Consider the following 18,450-nt stretch of genomic DNA (forward strand, 5'->3'; position numbering starts at 1 on the left):
ATTCTAACAGACTGTAGGGGTAAGTGCTGATCGCGAGCGACCTATATGACAAGAGGGTGGGGTGGGCATCATCGCGACACCGCCGCCGCCTTTGTCTCCCCAGTGGCGATGTTTTTTTTATACATCGCACTCGGTACCCAATTGAGGCCGAGTCGACCTAGAAGGGCGGCGAAGGACCGGTCCAGGTTGTAATCGTCACTGGTGTTGGCCACGAGCGGGAATCGAACTCGGGTCGCCGGGTTTGCTCGTGCTAGGCGCTCGCCGCGACACTGCCGCTCCCCACGGCATCACGACACCATCGCCACCAAAGACAAAGATACCCCCTGTAGGCTTTAAGAGACTATGAGGGGCAAGTGCTGTTAGCGAGCACGCTCTGTGAAGGCCGGCACGGCACACGAAGAGGGTGGGTGGTGAGCGCGGCGCCCGGCCGCCTTTGTCTCCCCAGTGGCGGTCTTTACACGCGCGCACTAGGGTGCTGTACTCATTTAAGGGTGAGTAGACCTAGGGGAGGCGGCAGGACCGGTTCAGATGAATTATCATTCGCCACTGATGACGATGCCGCTGCTGATAATCTTGACGCAGGCGATGATGACGACGATGATGACGATGACGACGACGATGATGACGACGACGATGATGACGACGACGATGATGATGACGACGATGATGACGATAATGATGACGACGACGATGATGATGATGACGACGGTGATGACGACGACGATGATGACGACGATAATGATGACGACGACGATGATGACGACGATGATGATGACGACGACGACGATGATGACGACGACGATGATGATGCCGGCGATGATGACGACGAGAGTGATTCTGCCGATGCTGATGCAACTGCTCCAGCTGATGCTACTGCTGCGGCTGCTGCTGATGACGACTTCGTACTTTACCTGCCGTCGGCCACGCACTCGAACGTCGGCTCGTTCGCGGCGGACGCCCCAGCGCTCGCGTTCCGCGGTGGCATCACCACGCGCACGTAGACAGCTTCGGCCTCTCCCTCCCCATCTACACAGCAGCAGCAGCAGTAGCATCATCAGTAGCATAATCAGTATCATCAACAGCAGCAGCATCAGAAGCAGCAGCAGCAGAAGCAGCATCATCATCAGTATCAGCAGCAGCATTATCAGCAGCAGCATCAGAAGCAGCATCATTATTAACAGCATCATCATCAGCAGCAGAAACAGCACCATCAGTATCATCATCAGCAGCAGCAGCAACAGCAGCATCATCAGTACCATCATCAGAAGCAGCATCATCATGAGCAACATCACCATCATCAGCAGCATCATCATTAGCAGCATCACCATCATCAGCAGCAGAAGCAGCATTATCAGCATCATTATCAACAGAATCATCATCAGCAGCATCAGCATCATTGTTTTCAAATACATAATCATGAAATACACAATCACTATAAAATACATTATGATTATCAGCAGCATCATCATGAATTTCGCATTCACTCACAAATGCATCATCAAATACAACCATCACTGTGTGGTTGTTGTGGTTGTTGTTGTGTTTGTTGTTGTGTTTGTTGTTGTGGTTGTTGTTGTGGTTGTTGTTGTGGTTGTTGTTGTGGTTGTTGTGGTTGTTGTTGTCGTTGTTGTGGTTGTTGGCTCTCGCCAGTGGTGTCACGGACATGGGAGGGGGTTGTCAGGGCCGGTTCTTAAAAATCACTCAGCACTGATGATAGCCGTCGAAGGGTATCGAACTCAGGTCACCGGAGTTCACAGCGCACTTCGCCACCGCCCCGCTGCGCACCGCATTCTAAATAATAATAATAAAACCACGCCCGGCCGCCTTCGTCTCCCCAGCGACGATGTTCACGCACCACCCCATGTACACTCATTTGAGGCTGAGTCGACCACAGGGGCGATGCCCAGGACCGGTTCAGAGGTTCGGATAATCGTCCCTGGTGGTTGTCGGCGGCTGCCGTGAGCGGGAATCGAAATGGGGCCTGTGTCGGGTTGGTAGCGCAGCGCGCTAACCACTGCGCCACCGCTCCTCAGCAGCAGCAGCAGGAGCCACTGTGGGGAGCGGCCACGCGGGGTCCAAGATGTCGAGCGTCTTCACGCCACGGCTGCTCGTCTCAGCCGCTCACGGCGGAGGGGGCTGGTGGGGGGATGATCCCCACCCCCGCACCCCTCCCCACCCCGGCACCCCCCACTCCCGCACCCCCCCCCCCGCAGCCCAAATGAATTCTCTTTAATCCGCTGCCGTTTGTCGCGGATTCTCTCCGCTCCATTTTCCGGTCGGTGACCACAGCTCCCCCCCACCCCCTCCCCCCACCCCCTCCCCCCACACTCCCCGCTGCCTCAGCCTCCCCTGGGTGCTAGGGGTTAGGTGGACACGGGGAGGCGGGCGGGTAGGGTGGACACTGCAGTGGCGGTGGACAGAGGGTGTGTGTGGGGGGGCAGAGGTTGACCAAAGCGTGTCCCTGAACGTGCTGCTGCTACCGCCGTGAGCACGATGGTAGAGGATGAGGGCTGTCACTGCTGGGCGCACCCAATGCCCGACTCTTCGCTTTGTGCTCTCTCACTCTCTCCGCTCCGAGGACCCGAATCCCCAAGTTGGTCTGATCAAGTGGGACACCGAGTTAATCAAATATTGATTGAACAAACACAGTTCGGAACAAACACTTGGACCAACACAACAGCAGCGTCCCACTTAATCTGTTTGGAATTTGCATTTTAAATATTCCTTCATGAATTATGAATGAGGCTAAGTATTTGCTCTCGTGACTTGGGGCGGGAGGGAGAGCATGAGACGGGAGAGGCAGGGGAGTGCGTGGAGGGGAGTAGGGTGAGATGAGAGGGGAGAGGTAGGAGAGTGCGTGGTGGGGAGTAGGGTGAGATGAGAGGGGAGAGGTAGGAGAGTGCGTGGTGGGGAGTAGGGTGAGATGAAAGAGGAGAGGTAGGAGAGTGCGTGGAGGGGAGTAGAGTGAGATGAGAGGGGAGAGGTAGGAGAGTGCGTGGAGGGGAGTAGGGTGAGATGAGAGGGGAGAGGTAGGAGAGTGCGTGGTGGGGAGTAGGGTGAGATGAAAGAGGAGAGGTAGGAGAGTGCGTGGAGGGGAGTAGAGTGAGATGAGAGGGGAGAGGTAGGAGAGTGCGTGGAGGGGAGTAGAGTGAGATGAGAGGGGAGATGTAGGAGAGTGCGTGGTGGGGAGTAGAGTGAGATGAGAGGGGAGAGGCAGGAGAGTGCGTGGAAGGGGAGTAGAGTGAGATGAGAGGGGAGCGGTAGGAGAGTGCGTGGAGGGGAGTAGAGTGAGATGAGAGGGGAGAGGTAGGAGAGTGCGTGGTGGGGAGTAGAGTGAGATGAGAGGGGAGAGGTAGGAGAGTGCGTGGAGGGGAGTAGAGTGAGATGAGAGGGGAGAGGTAGGAGAGTGCGTAGAGGGGAGTTGAGTGAGATGAGAGGGGAGAGGTAGGAGAGTGCGTGGTGGGGAGTAGAGTGAGATGAGAGGGGAGAGGTAGGAGAGTGCGTGGAAGGGGAGTAGAGTGAGATGAGAGGGGAGCGGTAGGATAGTGCGTGGAGGGGAGCAGAGTGAGATGAGAGGGGAGAGGTAGGAGAGTGCGTGGTGGGGAGTAGAGTGAGATGAGAGGGGAGAGGTAGGAGAGTGCGTGGTGGGGAGTAGAGTGAGATGAGAGGGCAGAGGTAGGAGAGAGCATGGCGGGGAGTAGAGTGAGATCAGAGGGGAGAGGCAGGAGAGTGCGTGGTGGGGAGTAGAGTGAGATGAGAGGTGAGAGGTAGGAGAGTGCGTGGAGGAGAGTGAGATGAGAGGGGAGAGGTAGGAGAGCGCGTGGAGGGGAGCAGAGTGAGATGAGAGGTGATGAGTTAGTTATAATGTCATGCGAGTCCATTGAATGCGATATTGAAACGCATCCGGGATTGTATCAGGAACCAGAGGGAGTGATGGTTTCTCAGTGCCTGGTGGCGTTCACCTGGAACTCACACGTGGCCTGGACACTCAGCCCTCGCCTCGCAGATCCCAACCGCGACATCGCGCGGTTCTGTCAGAGGTCTGATGATTATTGATTATCACGGGAGGTCTGGGGGTGGCGTGATCTTGCGGGAGGGTAGCGTCGTCTCGGGGATTTCTGGGCATGGTGGACATCCTGTGTCTGTCAAAGCTGCAGAGAGCCACTGGGATGATTGGCCGATTGCACGAAACTAAGGTCGTGGTTGCGTGGGGACGAATCCCGGGCACCTGGAGAGAACGCACCACGCATTTCGAGGAGGGTAACACACTCAAAGCTCCGCATAGATGGATCAAAGTGTCCATTGCTGTGCTGTCACATATCCGTATATCTCATCCCCGCGTCACCTCGGACCCAGTTCCTATATCGACTGGCACAGCATTTATAGGCTGATAGACAACCAACACGAAAACGCAAACCTACACTCACAACACAACCACACACACACACAAAACACTCACAATACAACAACCAGGAAAAACACACAAACATTCAGAACACAACCACACACACACACGAACATACACACACTTACGACACAATCACGACACAATCACACACACAAATAAACACTCACAACACAACCACAAAGACAAACACTCACAACACAACCACAGAGATTCCCCGTATAGCCTTAACATACTTTTGGGGCAAGTGCTGTTCGTGAGCACCTATGAAGGCCGGCACAACACACGAGGGGGTGGGTGGCCAACACCACGCCCGGCCGCCTTTGTCTCCCTATTTGAGGCTGAATCGACCTAGGGGAGGCCCAGAACCGTTTCAGAAAACCCGGTGTTGGCCGTGAGCGGGAATCAAACCCGGGTCGCCAGGTTCATAGCGCAGCGCGCTAACCGCTACACCACCGCTCCCCACACACACACACAGACACCCACACACAGACACGAACACAGACAGACACAAACACACAGACACGAACACACAGACACGAACACAGACACGAACACACAGACACGAACACACAGACACGCGCAGAGACTCAGCGACGTGGGCCTTGTGATTGGCCAGCGCCACGCGGGCGCCGCCCACTCAAGGAACGCGGCCCCGAGTGTCGCTCGCGCCGCGGGTTCGCTGCCCAACGTCGCTGTTGGTGGAGGAGTGGGGGGGAGGGCGAGGAGGAGTGGGGGGGTGGAGGAGGGGGGGGTGGAGGAGGGGGAGGGGCGAGGAGGAGTGGGGGGGGGGTGGAGGAGGGGGGTGCGTTTGTTACACCGCGCGTAGCGCCGCGCTCCAACTGAACGTTGAATTACAAACCCAGCCGCGCATGAATTGTTAAGATGCCCTGGGATTCCGATTTAGTTCTTAATTTATTCTTTGGAAATCGTTCAGAGGAGCGCGTGCGGTTCCCGCTATGAATTAGTAACGTGGCTGGTGGCCTACGGGCGTGGGGGGGGGGGGTCTGGTGGGTCCTGAGCCATTGATGATTATTTCACTGGATGAAGTTGGGGGGGGGGGGGGTTCTTGCTCATGGGAGTGACGGTGCTCAGCTGCGAGTCTCGAACCTGTAGCCCTGCTTACGGTTGGAAGGTGAACACAACCCCCCTCCCCTCCCCACGAAGACGAAGAAATCCCCCAACCCACCCGCAACCTCCCCATAACCTTCACAGACTGTTGGGACAAGAGCTGCCGCACCTCTCAAGGCAGGGGACAGGGCATCAAGTCGGGGGCCAAACAGCCCCCCCCCCTCGTCCCTTCACTCCTAGCCGCAGCATCCCCCCTCCCCCATCAAGCCCCTCCCCCCGTACCCGATTACCGCCCCCCCCCCCCCTAAGCACGCTTGCGACCGCTGCCGACAATCGAATTGACGTGCGGGCTGGAGGAAGGGGTTGGGGGGGGGGCTGTGTGTCCCCATGCTTTGGGGTCACAGCACCGTGGGGGTTAGTGGGTTAGGATGGGGGGGGGGGGGTGACGTCGACACACGCCACGCGGATCTCTCACACGCCCGGGTGGCCGTGTCAACGTAACACGCGCACACGCTAACAACACTCGTTCAACACACACACACACAGACACACAGCAGCGCATGTTACACACGTGCACACGCTAACAACACTCGTTCAACGTACACACACACACAGACACAGCAGCGCATGTTACACACGCGCACACGCTAACAACACTCGTTCAACACACACACACAGACACACAGGAGCCCATGTTACACACGTGCACATGCTAACAACACTCGTTCAACATACACACACACACAGCAGCCCATGTTACACACGCGCACACGCTAACAACACTCGTTCAACACACACACTCACAGACACACAGGAGCCCATGTTACACGCGCACACGCTAACAACACTCGTTCAACATACACACACACAGACACACAGGAGCCCATGTTACACACGCGCACACGCTAACAACACTCGTTCAACATACACACACACACACAGCAGCGCATGTTACACACGCGCACACGCTAACAACACTCGTTCAACACACACACAGACACAGCAGCGCATGTTACACACGCGCACACGCAAACAACACTCGTTCAACATACACACAGACACAGGAGCCCATGTTACAAACGCGCACACGCTAACAACACTCGTTCAAAATACACACACATACACAGGAGCGCATGTTGCGGTGGATGCTGTGATGGAGAACGGAGGACCTATTAAGGCCGACACGGCACACGAGGGGGGCCCCCCTGTGGCCTGTCCCCAGCCTTCGTCTTCCCAGTGCGCAGGTTTCGGCCCTGCATCAGCCGCCCCAAATATAAGACGAAGAAAAACAAATCCACGTGTAGCCTGACCAGACAGTGGGGGCCTGACCAGACAGTGCGAGCAGCACCTCTGAAGGCCGGCACGGCACACGAGGGGGTGGGTGGCCAGCACCCACGCCCGACCGCCTTTGTCTCCCCATCTATTACACACCACACCGCCTACTCTTTCGAGGCTGAGCCGACCTAGGGGAGGGCCCAGGAACGGTTCAGATAATCGTCACTCGTGTTGGCCATGAGCGGGAATCGAACTTGGGCTGCTCGGGCTCGTAGCGCTAACCACTGCGCTACCGCTCCCCACCACACATCGCTACAGGGTCTCACGCACAGCACCCCCCCCCCCCCTTCCTCCTCCTCCTCGCTCTGCGCTGCTCCCGCCCGCCCCTCCACGCTCATCTCTCGCGAGGTGCCGCTAAACGCCGCCGCACATGCAACAGCTGTCGCCAATTTCAGGGGAGAAAATCTCGCAATTCCACCGCCATTGATGAGACGGAAAAGAGCCCAGGGAAGCGAGGTCACTGTCGTGCACGTTTCAGATTCCATTACGACTCGGCCCCTTCTCCTCCGTGAACTCCCCCCCCTTCCTCCTCCTCTCACCACTCCCCTACAACCCCCGCCCCCCACCCGCACCAGCCCCACACCCTCCCCGTGTTTATCCGCGCGAAATAATATAACATTATTATTATTTAGTTTGTCTTTTGCAACGTAAATCTTAATACATCACTTCGCCCGTGGGAACTCGGGAGAGGGGGGCACGATGCAATTTGAATTTTAGCCCAAAACAAAAAGACGTGAAGAACACATCACGGGGGGGCTGCTGCCTTTGAAGTCGGAGGTACATCTTTAGCCCCGGCGCGGGAACGGGGAAGGGCGCAACGCGAAGCCTCCCCGCGGGCCACGTGGCAGACACCGAGCGGCCGGCTCACAATGGCCTCCTGCAGCACGTGACGCTTGTGAGCGTCCAATCGGAGGTGGGGGTGCTGAGGCTTCAATGGGCGCCACGGTGGCTCGGAGATGTTAACTACCTCGCCTGGTGTACAGGAGGATGCGTGGGTTCGATCGCGACCTCTGATGGCTGCTGTGTATTTGGAGTTCGCGTGTGTCTCTCTACCTGTGGTCGCGCGGATTTTTCTCCGGGTCCTCCGGGTTTTTTTCCCCCTCCGCATTTAGCAACACGCGTTCAGAGACTTTGGCTGCTATACATTTCCACACGATGAGCCACTTCGCCGTGCTGCCGTTCGTGACCAGGTCGCTTCTGAACAAAGAGCTTTCGAGCGAAGTTAGCCTTCACTGGCAAACAAGCAGCACAATTGTTATAAAATACTGCCGATGACAAAAGCGTGTTGGAAAGCGGATTTCCACGAATTTGCATTCACAAATATAAAACAATGTAAACGCGGTGGTGCCGTTGTGTGGTCGTGTAACTCACGAAACATCCATCCCAATGCTGAAGAATGATTTTGCAAATTAACTCAACTGGGATTCACACACACACGCACAACTATCAACAACAACGGGGGCAATATCGCTCCCTGCAGCGAAACGACTTGGCAGGACCCCTCCCGAAACAAACAACGAGTCACAAGACTCAGTGAGGCTCCTCTGGGAAGAAAAAAACAACTACATGAGTAGGAGTGATGATCATAATATTATTACATATTAAAATATAATATCCTCTTCCACATGGTTCGACTGAATTCAGCTTCTTTCTGTAATTCATTTGGCATTTCCATCCCATTTGATATGTCAAATCTTGTTGTTCCAAACGTGTTTGGCGGTCTCAAGGAACGTGTTCTCCCTCTGTTGACTCTGCCCGCACTTTGCAGCGCCGCATTCCCCACTACCCACGGCCTTTATTTAACCAGACAAAGCGCTGACAGACATTTCATCATTTGGCCTTCTTGGGGGGATTTATAAACTTTAGACTCCGTCTAGCATTGATCTACCCCCCCCTCGACAGATATCTGGATGTTTTTGACGGATCCCCACAGTCGGCACGGCATTCTGGAAGTGCATCATTTTCAGCAACACCGCGTTGAAGCCAGTGGCCGCGTTCACGCACGCCATGGAGACGGGTCATTGCCTGAAACGTTGCATATTATATACATCGGTCACTTTCAAGGCGTCGTTTTAATTGTTTCAAATTTTATCTTCATTTTGGCCACTAAGCTAGATCCCGTAGCTATTTTTCAGCGGCGACCTGGCCACAAATGATAGCCCAGATGCAGTGGTTCTTCACATGGATGTCTAGCAGCAGCCAAATGCTCTGAGCGCACGTTGATTCCAAACGTGGAGGGAAGAAACCGGGAAACCCGGAGAAAAATCCACGCGACCACGGGAAGTGAGAGAGAGAGACGCAAACTCCAAATACACAGCAGGCGTCAAGGTCGGGATCGAACCCACCCACGACCTCCTGTATACCAGGCGAGGTAGTTAACATCTCCCAGCCACCATGATTATGATGATGAGAGAGAGACACCGCAAACTCCAAATCTACAGCTGGCGTCAGGGTCGGGATCGAACGCACCCACGACCTCCTGTATACCAGGCGAGGTAGTTAACATCTCCTAGCCACCATGATGATGATGAGAGAGAGACACGCAAACTCGAAATCTACAGCGGGCGTCAGGGTCGGGATTGAACCCACCCACGCCCTCCTGTATACCAGGCGAGGTAGTTAACATCTTGGCACAGCGGAGTTCCTGGCTGTTGGCTCCCGACTTTTCCCCCTCCCCTCCCCCCCCCAATCATAAATGACTCAGTGCCCTTCCTCCCACTTTAAAGGTGAGTTGATATCAACAGGCCACGCGAATGATCACTTCCCCATAGCCCCCGGTCGCCGCTGGACGTTGTTGGTGTTGATCGTCTTTCACACTGTGGTTGCTTGAGAGCCCTCGAGCCGTGGCGGAGGGATCTCAATTGGCAACTCTCTCCTCTCTCTAGCTCTGTGCGTCTCCGTTGGGGAGTTCACTCCTCCGTGATTACCGTCAGAGTGTATCCCTCCACGGTGGAGTCGGTGAGTTACACGCACAAAGACACTCGCACACAAATACAAAGATCCCACCTCCACCCTGCCCCCTATAGCCTGAACAGATTGTTGGGGCAAGTGCTGTTAGCGAGCAGCACCTCTGAAGGCCGCCACGGCACACGAGGGGATGGCCGTCTTTGTCTCCCCAGTACTGATGTTTACACACACACTACACACACACCGCGAACGTACACACGAACCCACACACCATCGCACATTCCTCGTGCCCTCTCGCCCCGGAGGCGGGGGGGGGGGGTGGTGGTCGCCTGCCCCCCCCATCACACCGCACGGAGCGCGCGTCCGTTCGCCCAACGCGCGCCTTCCCGTCTGTCTGTTAAAAGCAAATCGTACACCGGAGACGATTACATCCTCCTCGATGCGAACAACGGTGCAATCTAGACGTCGCGGATAATACCGCTGCGACAGTGAGGGTCATTCATATTGTGCCGCCTGCTCCCCATGACCGTATTCGTCCGACCACGAGACGCACTTCACGTTCAACGGGCGTATTTTCCAGGTGCGTCTTATACTCTGGATAATACGGTGGTAGAGCCAAGCACCCACGCCACCGACCTATTCGACCAATGTCCCACCCACCAAGTCATCTGCTCAGCGATCCACCCAAGCAGTCAACCTCCAATCCAGGTACTCAGCTAACCAGCCACCCACCCTCTCAGCCACCGACCCACTCAGCCACCCCAGGCACGCGCCTACTCAGCCATCCACCCACCCACTCAGCCACGCATCTACTCAGCCATCCAGCCAGCCATTAATTCAGCTACTCCGCCACCCACCTACTCAGTCACCCACCCACTCAGCCACCCCAGGCACGCACCCATTCAGTCACCCACCCAGCCAGCCAGCCAGCCACCCACCCACCCACCCACCTACTCAGCCATTCACCCACACACTCAGCCACCCAGCCACCCACTCAGCCACCCATTCGCTCAGCTACCCAGCCACCCAGCCACCCACCCACTCAGCCACCAGGCACGCACTCACTCCGCTACACAGCCACCCATCTATTCAGCCACCCATCTGCTCAACCACCCATTAACTCAGCCACAAATCTAACCAGCCAACCAGAGCTGCGTGTCAATGTGACAAGGACGCGTGGTCGTATCAGCGTGGTTTGTATATCCATGATAACAGGGCTGCTGTCTCGCTTACATCTGGAAATGTGGCGAACGGAGCGTGCGTCTGGATGTGTGCGCGTGCGTGTGTGTGCGCGTGCGTGTGTGTGCGCGTGTGTGTGTGCGCGTGCGTGTGCGTGTGTGCGCGTGTGTGTGTGTGCGCGTGTGTGTGTGTGCGCGTGCGTGTGTGCGCGTGCGTGTGCGTGTGTGCGCGTGTGTGTGTGTGCGCGTGCGTGTGTGCGCGTGTGCGCGTGCGTGTGTGCGCGTGTGTGCGCGTGTGTGTGTGCGCGTGTGTGTGTGTGCGCGTGTGTGCGCGTGTGTGCGTGCGCGTGTGTGTGTGTGCGCGTGTGTGTGTGTGCGCGTGCGTGTGCGTGTGTGCGCGTGTGTGTGTGTGCGCGTGCGTGTGTGTGTGCGCGCGTGCGTGTGTGTGCGCGTGTGTGTGTGTGCGCGTGCGTGTGTGTGTGTGCGCGTGTGTGTGTGTGCGCGTGTGTGTGTGTGCGCGTGTGTGCGCGTGCGTGTGTGCGCGTGTGTGTGTGCGCGTGCGTGTGTGTGTGTGCAACTGGGGAGCGGTTAGCGCCTCGCTGCGCTACGAAGTTGGCGCCCCGAGTTCGGCTCCCGCTCACGGTCAACGCCAGCGACGGTTATCTGAACCGATCCCGGGCCTCCCCTAGGTCGACTCAGCCTCAAACGAGTGCCTTGTGCGCTGCGTATTTCACATCAACGTCGGGGAAACAAAAGGCGGCCGCGGCCTTGACGTGGCGCTGGCCAACCGACCCCTTCCTCCGCGTTGCCGTTGCGGCCTTCACAGGCCCTGCTGCTGTAAACACACAAACAAAAGACTCACACGACCTCGGGCGGGGGGGGGGGGGGGTCGTTGCCTCTGTGCGTGCACGCGCGGCGTTCTCTATACCGTGCGATTGCGCTCATAATCGTTTGCCATTCCAGGGCGATTGATCGACCCTGGGGGTGCGTGGTGGCATTTTGGGGGAGCGGTGGATGGAGGTGGTCGGTGCTCTCGAGCGTGACGCGTGTTAATGAGGCCCTCCGCACGACGTGCCGCTCTTCATCTACAAACTGTGCGCGTGCGTATTTGTGTGTTTTTTTAAATATACATTCAAATAATTTCCCATCGCAATTTTACGCCCCTATTTAATTTCAACACCTTACAGTTAATACGTTCATTCATTCCTCCGAACCCCCCCCTCCCCTTCGCCGCCCCAAACCCTCCACGCAGCAATCGTCGCCCGCTAACCCCGAAACAGCATTTAATTTCGATGTTAGCGTGAAGACGCGGAGCTCCGCAGGGTAAACGTCTCATTCGAGGCCCCTAACATCGCACGCCGCTTCTCCTGGCCGTGACAATCCTCCTTCTCTTCCTGCTGCTGCTGCTGCTGCTGCTGCTGCTGCTCCAAGACACCGCTCGAAGCATCAACCGCATCGGATCATCGTCAGCATGCGGACCGATGCGCACCGCATCTCCTTCACGCATGGAACATGAAAGACACGAGCCAGCGTCGTGCCATTGGGGACCACGCAAAACCAAAACCTGTGCACCGCGTAGGGTGGTGGTGGGTGGGTGGTGGTTGGGTGGTGGGTGGTGGTGGGTGGGTGGTGGCAGTGGGTGGTGGGTGGTGGTGGGTGGGTGGTGGCAGTGGGTGGTGAGTGGTGGTGGGGAAGGTCTTCCTCGCGCACAGCCCCGGTCCAGCGTCTTATCTCCCGCGCCGGGGGAAGATTTCCACGTTCCGCGATCAACACCTCGCACCCCCTTCCCCCCACCCCCCTTCCCCCCACCCCCTTTCCCACCCCCCACCAACCACCCCGCCTCTCCTTCACTCACGGCTGTGGTCCCTGGGGCAGGGGACGTGAACCTGTGACCCCGCGTGGCCCCAGCTCTGATTGTGAGAGCCCCGGGGTTAACCGAGGTCAGATGGACGAGCGAGCGAGCGAGCGAGCGAGCGAACGCCGGCAGCCGAGTTAGCGATTGTATATCTACAGCACGAAGTGTCACCATGGCCAGCTACTGTGGTCTGACCCAAGATGTGACAGAATCCCCATTCTCATCCCCTCCCCCTCACTACCACCACCTTCCCCCGCCCCCACTTCGCCACCACAACTCCTCACCTCGGCATCACGAGGGATTCTTTTTTTTATATTCCAGAAAGAGCAAAGGTGAAGTGTCGCGGATCTAATTAAATGAATGAGCGATCGCTGCGCAGAGGCGCGTTAATTACGGCGAGAGGGGCAGTCCAGGGAGCGCCGCGCGCCACTAAATCCCTCACCATCATCACCATCATCACCACGAGCATCATCACCATCATCAACACTACCATCATCACCATCATCACCATCATCACCACGAGCATCATCACCATCATCAACACTACCATCATCACCATCATCACCACGAGCATCATCACCATCATCAACACCATCATCAATACTACCATCATCACCATCATCACCACGAGCATCATCACCATCATCAACACTACCATCATCACCATCATCACCACGAGCATCATCACCATCATCAACACTACCATCATCACCATCATCACCACGAGCATCATCACCATCAACACCATCATCAACACTACGATCATCACCACGAGCATCATCACCATCATCACCATCATCATCACCATCATCAACACTACCATCATCACCATCATCACCACAAGCATCATCACCATCATCACCATCATCACCATCATCATCACCATCATCATCACCATCATCAACACTATCATCATCACCATCATCACCACGAGCATCATCACCATCATCAACATTACGATCATCACCATCATCACCACGAGCATCATCACCATCATCACCACTTTCATCATCACCATCATCATCACCATCATTAACACTACCATCATCACCAATAACATCACCATCATCAACACTACGATCATCACCATCATCACCACGAGCATCATCACCATCATCACCACTTTCATCATCACCATCATCATCACCATCATCAATACTACCATCATCACCATCATCAACACTGTCATCATCACCATCATCACCACTACCATAATCACCATCATCACTATCATCACTATCATCATCACTGTCATCATCACCATCATCACCACTAGCATCATCACCATCATCACTATCATCACTATCACCATCACTGTCATCATCACCATCATCACCACTATCATCATCATGACTATCATCATCATCATGACTATCATCATGACTATCATTATCACTACCGTCACCCTCATACCAACATCATCATTACCCCATCACCACCACCACTACGACCACCACGTGAACACTCATTATCAAGAACATCACTCTAACTACCATTATCATCATCATCATCATCATCCATACCATCATCTATGTCATCACCAACACCATCACTATAATCTTTGCCCGGTAATTCTTCCTCCTCCCCCCCCTCCCCTCTTCTGCACCACCGCTCCCTCTTTCTTCCTGCTGCTGCTGCCGCTGCTGGTCATCTGCCTCCCTGTCCCGGACGGTTCCTCATCTCACAATCTCCACATCCTCTTTGTGGTCCTTCGGTAAAGTCGCGTAGATAGATGAAAAATAATACTTTATAAATGATCAATTATTTTTCATATATCTACGTGACTTTACCGAAAGACCCAAAGCGTATGAATTGCTGCAGTCACGAAAGCTTCAAGTCAAAATCTCGACATGGCCCTCGTGGCGCGCAGGCCGCCTCCGCAGTGGCTGCCGACATCGTCTATCGCGAGGCCCTGGTGCAGCCAGCCTCTCTCCCTCCAGATCCCCATCCCTCCTGACTCCCGTCCTCCCCTTTCGCTCCCTTCATTCTCTTATTTCCCATTCGTTCCTTCTCTCCATTCCCTTTCTCGCTTCCCCCGTCGCATTATTACATCCTTGGCTGCACTCCCCTCCCCGCGGCGAGCCGCCACGGTAACACATTTGTATAATGATAATAAGATGATGATCGCGACGCGGGTATTACGAAACAGTTTGTATTCATAACGCATCTGCCGTGTCTCTCGTTCACGATAAGACAAAAACAACAACCCCAAAAGCCGTGCCCGGCTCAAGAGAGACGAGGCCCGGTGGATGATCTCCTATTTACGGCCACGAGACAGTGGTGGAAATTCCACATTTCTCTGGCAGGGGCCGAGTTAATCCATAAGACAAACCAACCGTTGACTTCCCACACGCAAGCAAAAACAAAAACAAACGACAACCACGACCTCGTTGCATCTCAGAAGCTAAGCGGGCTCGGGCCTGGCCAGGCACTTGCATGAGTGACCACTGCCAACGGGAGGGCTTGCCAGGTGTTGTAGGCGTGGGGCTTGCGAGGTGTGGCCAATGAGGAGTTGGGCAGTGATGAGCGTTACCACCTCCTCGAATTACGTTGGTGTGGGGGGGGGGGGGAGTGGGGGGGGCGTCTCTCCAGCAGTCCACGTGGAGCTAAACTCGTGGGAGCGCGGCATTGATGGAACGTCCCAGGGCAGGAGGACTCCTTCTGAACGGGTGTCTTGAGACTCCGTGTGAGGTTTCTTCACCGCTCAAATCAATGGCATTATTAGTATCGAGCCGCGGTGTGGGGGGGCGGGGAGGGTAGGGGGCTGGGGAGAGAGAGTGGGGGGGGGGGGGGGGGAGGAGGTTGCTGAGGGTAGGGGACACGGGGTGCGGTATACGAAGACAAAATAATAAGGTCACACAGTCAGCCGTAGCTGTAATGCGCACAAAATAACCCGAGCTTCAACTCCCACTCCTACGTCCCCCCCCTACGCCCCCCCCCCCTGGCAGTTGTGTGAAACTTTCAGATCGTTTTAGGGCTCTCTTCGAAGAATAATTCGGGGGCAAAAAACGAGATCGGCCGCGTGAACTCGACAAGAAAGCGCGCGGCACCACGCCGCCGTCACTCGGAGATGCCACGCTGGGTGGAATGGGTGGGCCCCACCGCATCTTCTCATCCACGCCACCCTCCCGTGTCCCCCCCCTCCTCCTCCTCCTCCTCGCTCTCTCTCTTCAATTGCACACGTTTTTTTTTAAATAAGCGTGAAATTGTGTCCCCAATCCTCCGAGCAATTAATTAAACCTCGCGCAGTCTCAACAGCGTCCTTTATGGCTGAAAAACAAAACGCGTAACTGGTCACGAGAGAGAGGAGAGAGAGAGAGGGAGAGCGCCCGGACCGAGAGGATGGGGTTTATGTCTCCTGAAGGCCCCCCCCCCCACCCACGATCCCCCCCCACACCCAGCCCCCCCCCCCCGACTTTAGCAAGACTAACGAGCGCGGCTCAACGAAAAGCGCGCCTCCCGTCGCGTAATGAGCGGCGGCGACTGAAACATTAAAGCGATGGAAGCGTTTGATGCGAAACACGCGTGGCTGCACGGGCAGGAGGCGGTGGTGGTGGCAGGGCGGGGGGGCTGGAGAGGGTTTAGGGGGGGCGGGGTGCTGACGGCGCGGATGGCGGCCACGTGGGGACGATTTGCAAAACGTAAAAAAAACACTCTGGCGGTCGCACCACGTGTGAAGTGTGGACGGCTGCCGCTGCTCGCAGGAGGTCACGGAACAGACCCAGGCCAGGTGCCATGGGTTTGTTGACTGACTGAGATGAGTGGCCGATTCGCCACCTGTGCTCCGCACTGCGCCGCCTCGCTGCGGTTTAGCCGAGCGAACGCTCGCTGTGTTTTAGCCACCCAGCGCTCCGCTCGTTGTTGTGAGCGGAGTTCCTCCGCCCTCCGTTGTCGTCGGAGGGCGACTGCCTCTAACTGCCCAGTGGCAGCAGAGTGCTTCACGAGCCTCCTCCTCCTCTTCCATAGAGGCCGATCTTGACACCGCTCGTAGCGGTCATCGGCAAGTGCACTCAGCTCCACATCCTCCCGTACCACATCAGCTCCATCTCTTCTCTAGTCCGTTCCACGCCCGTGTAGCCCCCCTCCATCCGGCCAAACAGAAGCTGCTTGGGGCTTGCGGGCAATGTGACCCAGCCAACTCTCCTCGCCTGCCCATGCCACACACCAAACAAAGATCCCCCGTATAGCCTGAACAGACGATGGGGGCAAGTGCTGTTAGCGAGCACCTATGAAGGCCGGAACGGCACACCAGGGCGGTGGGTGGCGAGCACCACGCCCGACCGCCTTTGTCTCCCCAGTGGCGATGATTTTACACACAGCTCCAGATACTCATTTGAGGCTGAGTCGACCTAGGGGAGGATGCCCAGGACCGCTTCAGATAATCGTCACTGGTATTGACCGTGAGCGGGAATCGAACTCGGGTTGCCGCGGTCCGTAGCGCGGCACGCCGCCCGCTCCGCACGTATAACCCCACACCCTCCCACGCACAGACACGCTGCCTGCATGTCTCACTGTGGGTGTGATTGTATCTCTCTCTCTGCTTGTCTGTGCTTGTAGAAGTGCCTGGCTGTCTGCCCGTTTTAATCCCTGCCGGTGCTCGTCGTGCTGTCTGCGGATCTGTCTGTCTGTCTGTGGATGTGTTTGCCTGCATGCCTACCTACCAGACAGGATGCATGTGTGTGTGTGTGCCCAGCCACCGCATGTCCAAGACGATTCTGTTTGGCCGGATAGAGGGGGCTAAACGGGCGCGGCACGGGGTGGAGAAAAGATGGAGCTGATGTGGTACAGGAGGATGTGGAGCTGAGTGGATTTGTCGATTACTGGTAACCGCGGTGTCTCTGGAGAAGGCTCGTGAAGGACGCTGCTGCTGCGTTATTGGAGGTAGCCGCCCTCCAAAAAACAACGGAGGGCAGAACAGCGACGCTCACAACATCGAGCGGAGCGCCGGTCAGATAAAACTCTGCGAGTTGGCACAGTAGGGGGCACAGGTGGCGCATCTGGGAGGCATCTCAGTCAGTCAACCCATGGCACCCGGGTCTGCCCCGTGACCTCCTTTCGGCGAGCCATCGACACTTCACGTGGCATCAAAGAGCACCTAGCCTGGCACAGGCGCCGTGGTGACGTCACCGTCACTTCGTGGCGAATGTCTGCTGTTGCTGCTGTTGTTGTTGTCTGTGTGTGTCTGTGTGTGTCTGTGTGGCGTGTGTCTGTGTGTGTCGTGTGTCTGGTCTGTGAGTGTCTGCACGCCTCTGCGTCTCATCCCAACCGGCGCCCGAACACAGCCGCGTCCCCACGCGCACGTCGCATCAATCTCCGCGCCGAGTTTAATTGAATCGACTGGGGTGTAATTTAATCGTTGCCTTTAATTGAATGGGGTACATCGCGCCGAGAGCCTGGGCCACTCGCCAGGGTCACATGGAGGCTGTGCGCTGAGTAATACGAGAGACTCCGCGTGTCACGATAACAACTTGGGTCTGGAGACGCGAACACGACGCCGTCTATAGACACGCGGCGAGGGAGTCCGCAGAATCGATCGCAGTCTCGAGACACGAGGCAGTCTCGAGACACGAGGCAGTCTCGAGACACGAGGTTGATACTCGCCGGCAGCACTTGCCCCAAAAAGGTCTGCGGAAGGCTATACGGGGGACCTTTGTCTGTGCCTTGTGTTGGAGAGGGAGCGATGCGAACGCGGGAGATGA

At 56.4% G+C, this 18,450-nt stretch overlaps 1 protein-coding gene across 1 annotated transcript in view; it reads right to left on the reverse strand.

The window, feature by feature from the left end:
- LOC133340739 (protein sidekick-2-like) overlaps nucleotides 1–18,450 on the reverse strand; it is a 166,214-nt gene that overhangs the window by 68,460 nt on the left and 79,304 nt on the right. Inside the window, exon 6 of the mRNA XM_061549129.1 lies at nucleotides 912–1,026. Coding sequence (XP_061405113.1) covers nucleotides 912–1,026 — 115 coding nt within the window. The remainder of the gene's footprint in view (nucleotides 1–911; nucleotides 1,027–18,450) is intronic.

Source organism: Lethenteron reissneri, chromosome 10, assembly GCF_015708825.2.
Source record: "Lethenteron reissneri isolate LAM-NWPU_2019-01 chromosome 10, ASM1570882v1, whole genome shotgun sequence".
Taxonomy (NCBI): Eukaryota; Metazoa; Chordata; class Hyperoartia; order Petromyzontiformes; family Petromyzontidae; genus Lethenteron; species Lethenteron reissneri.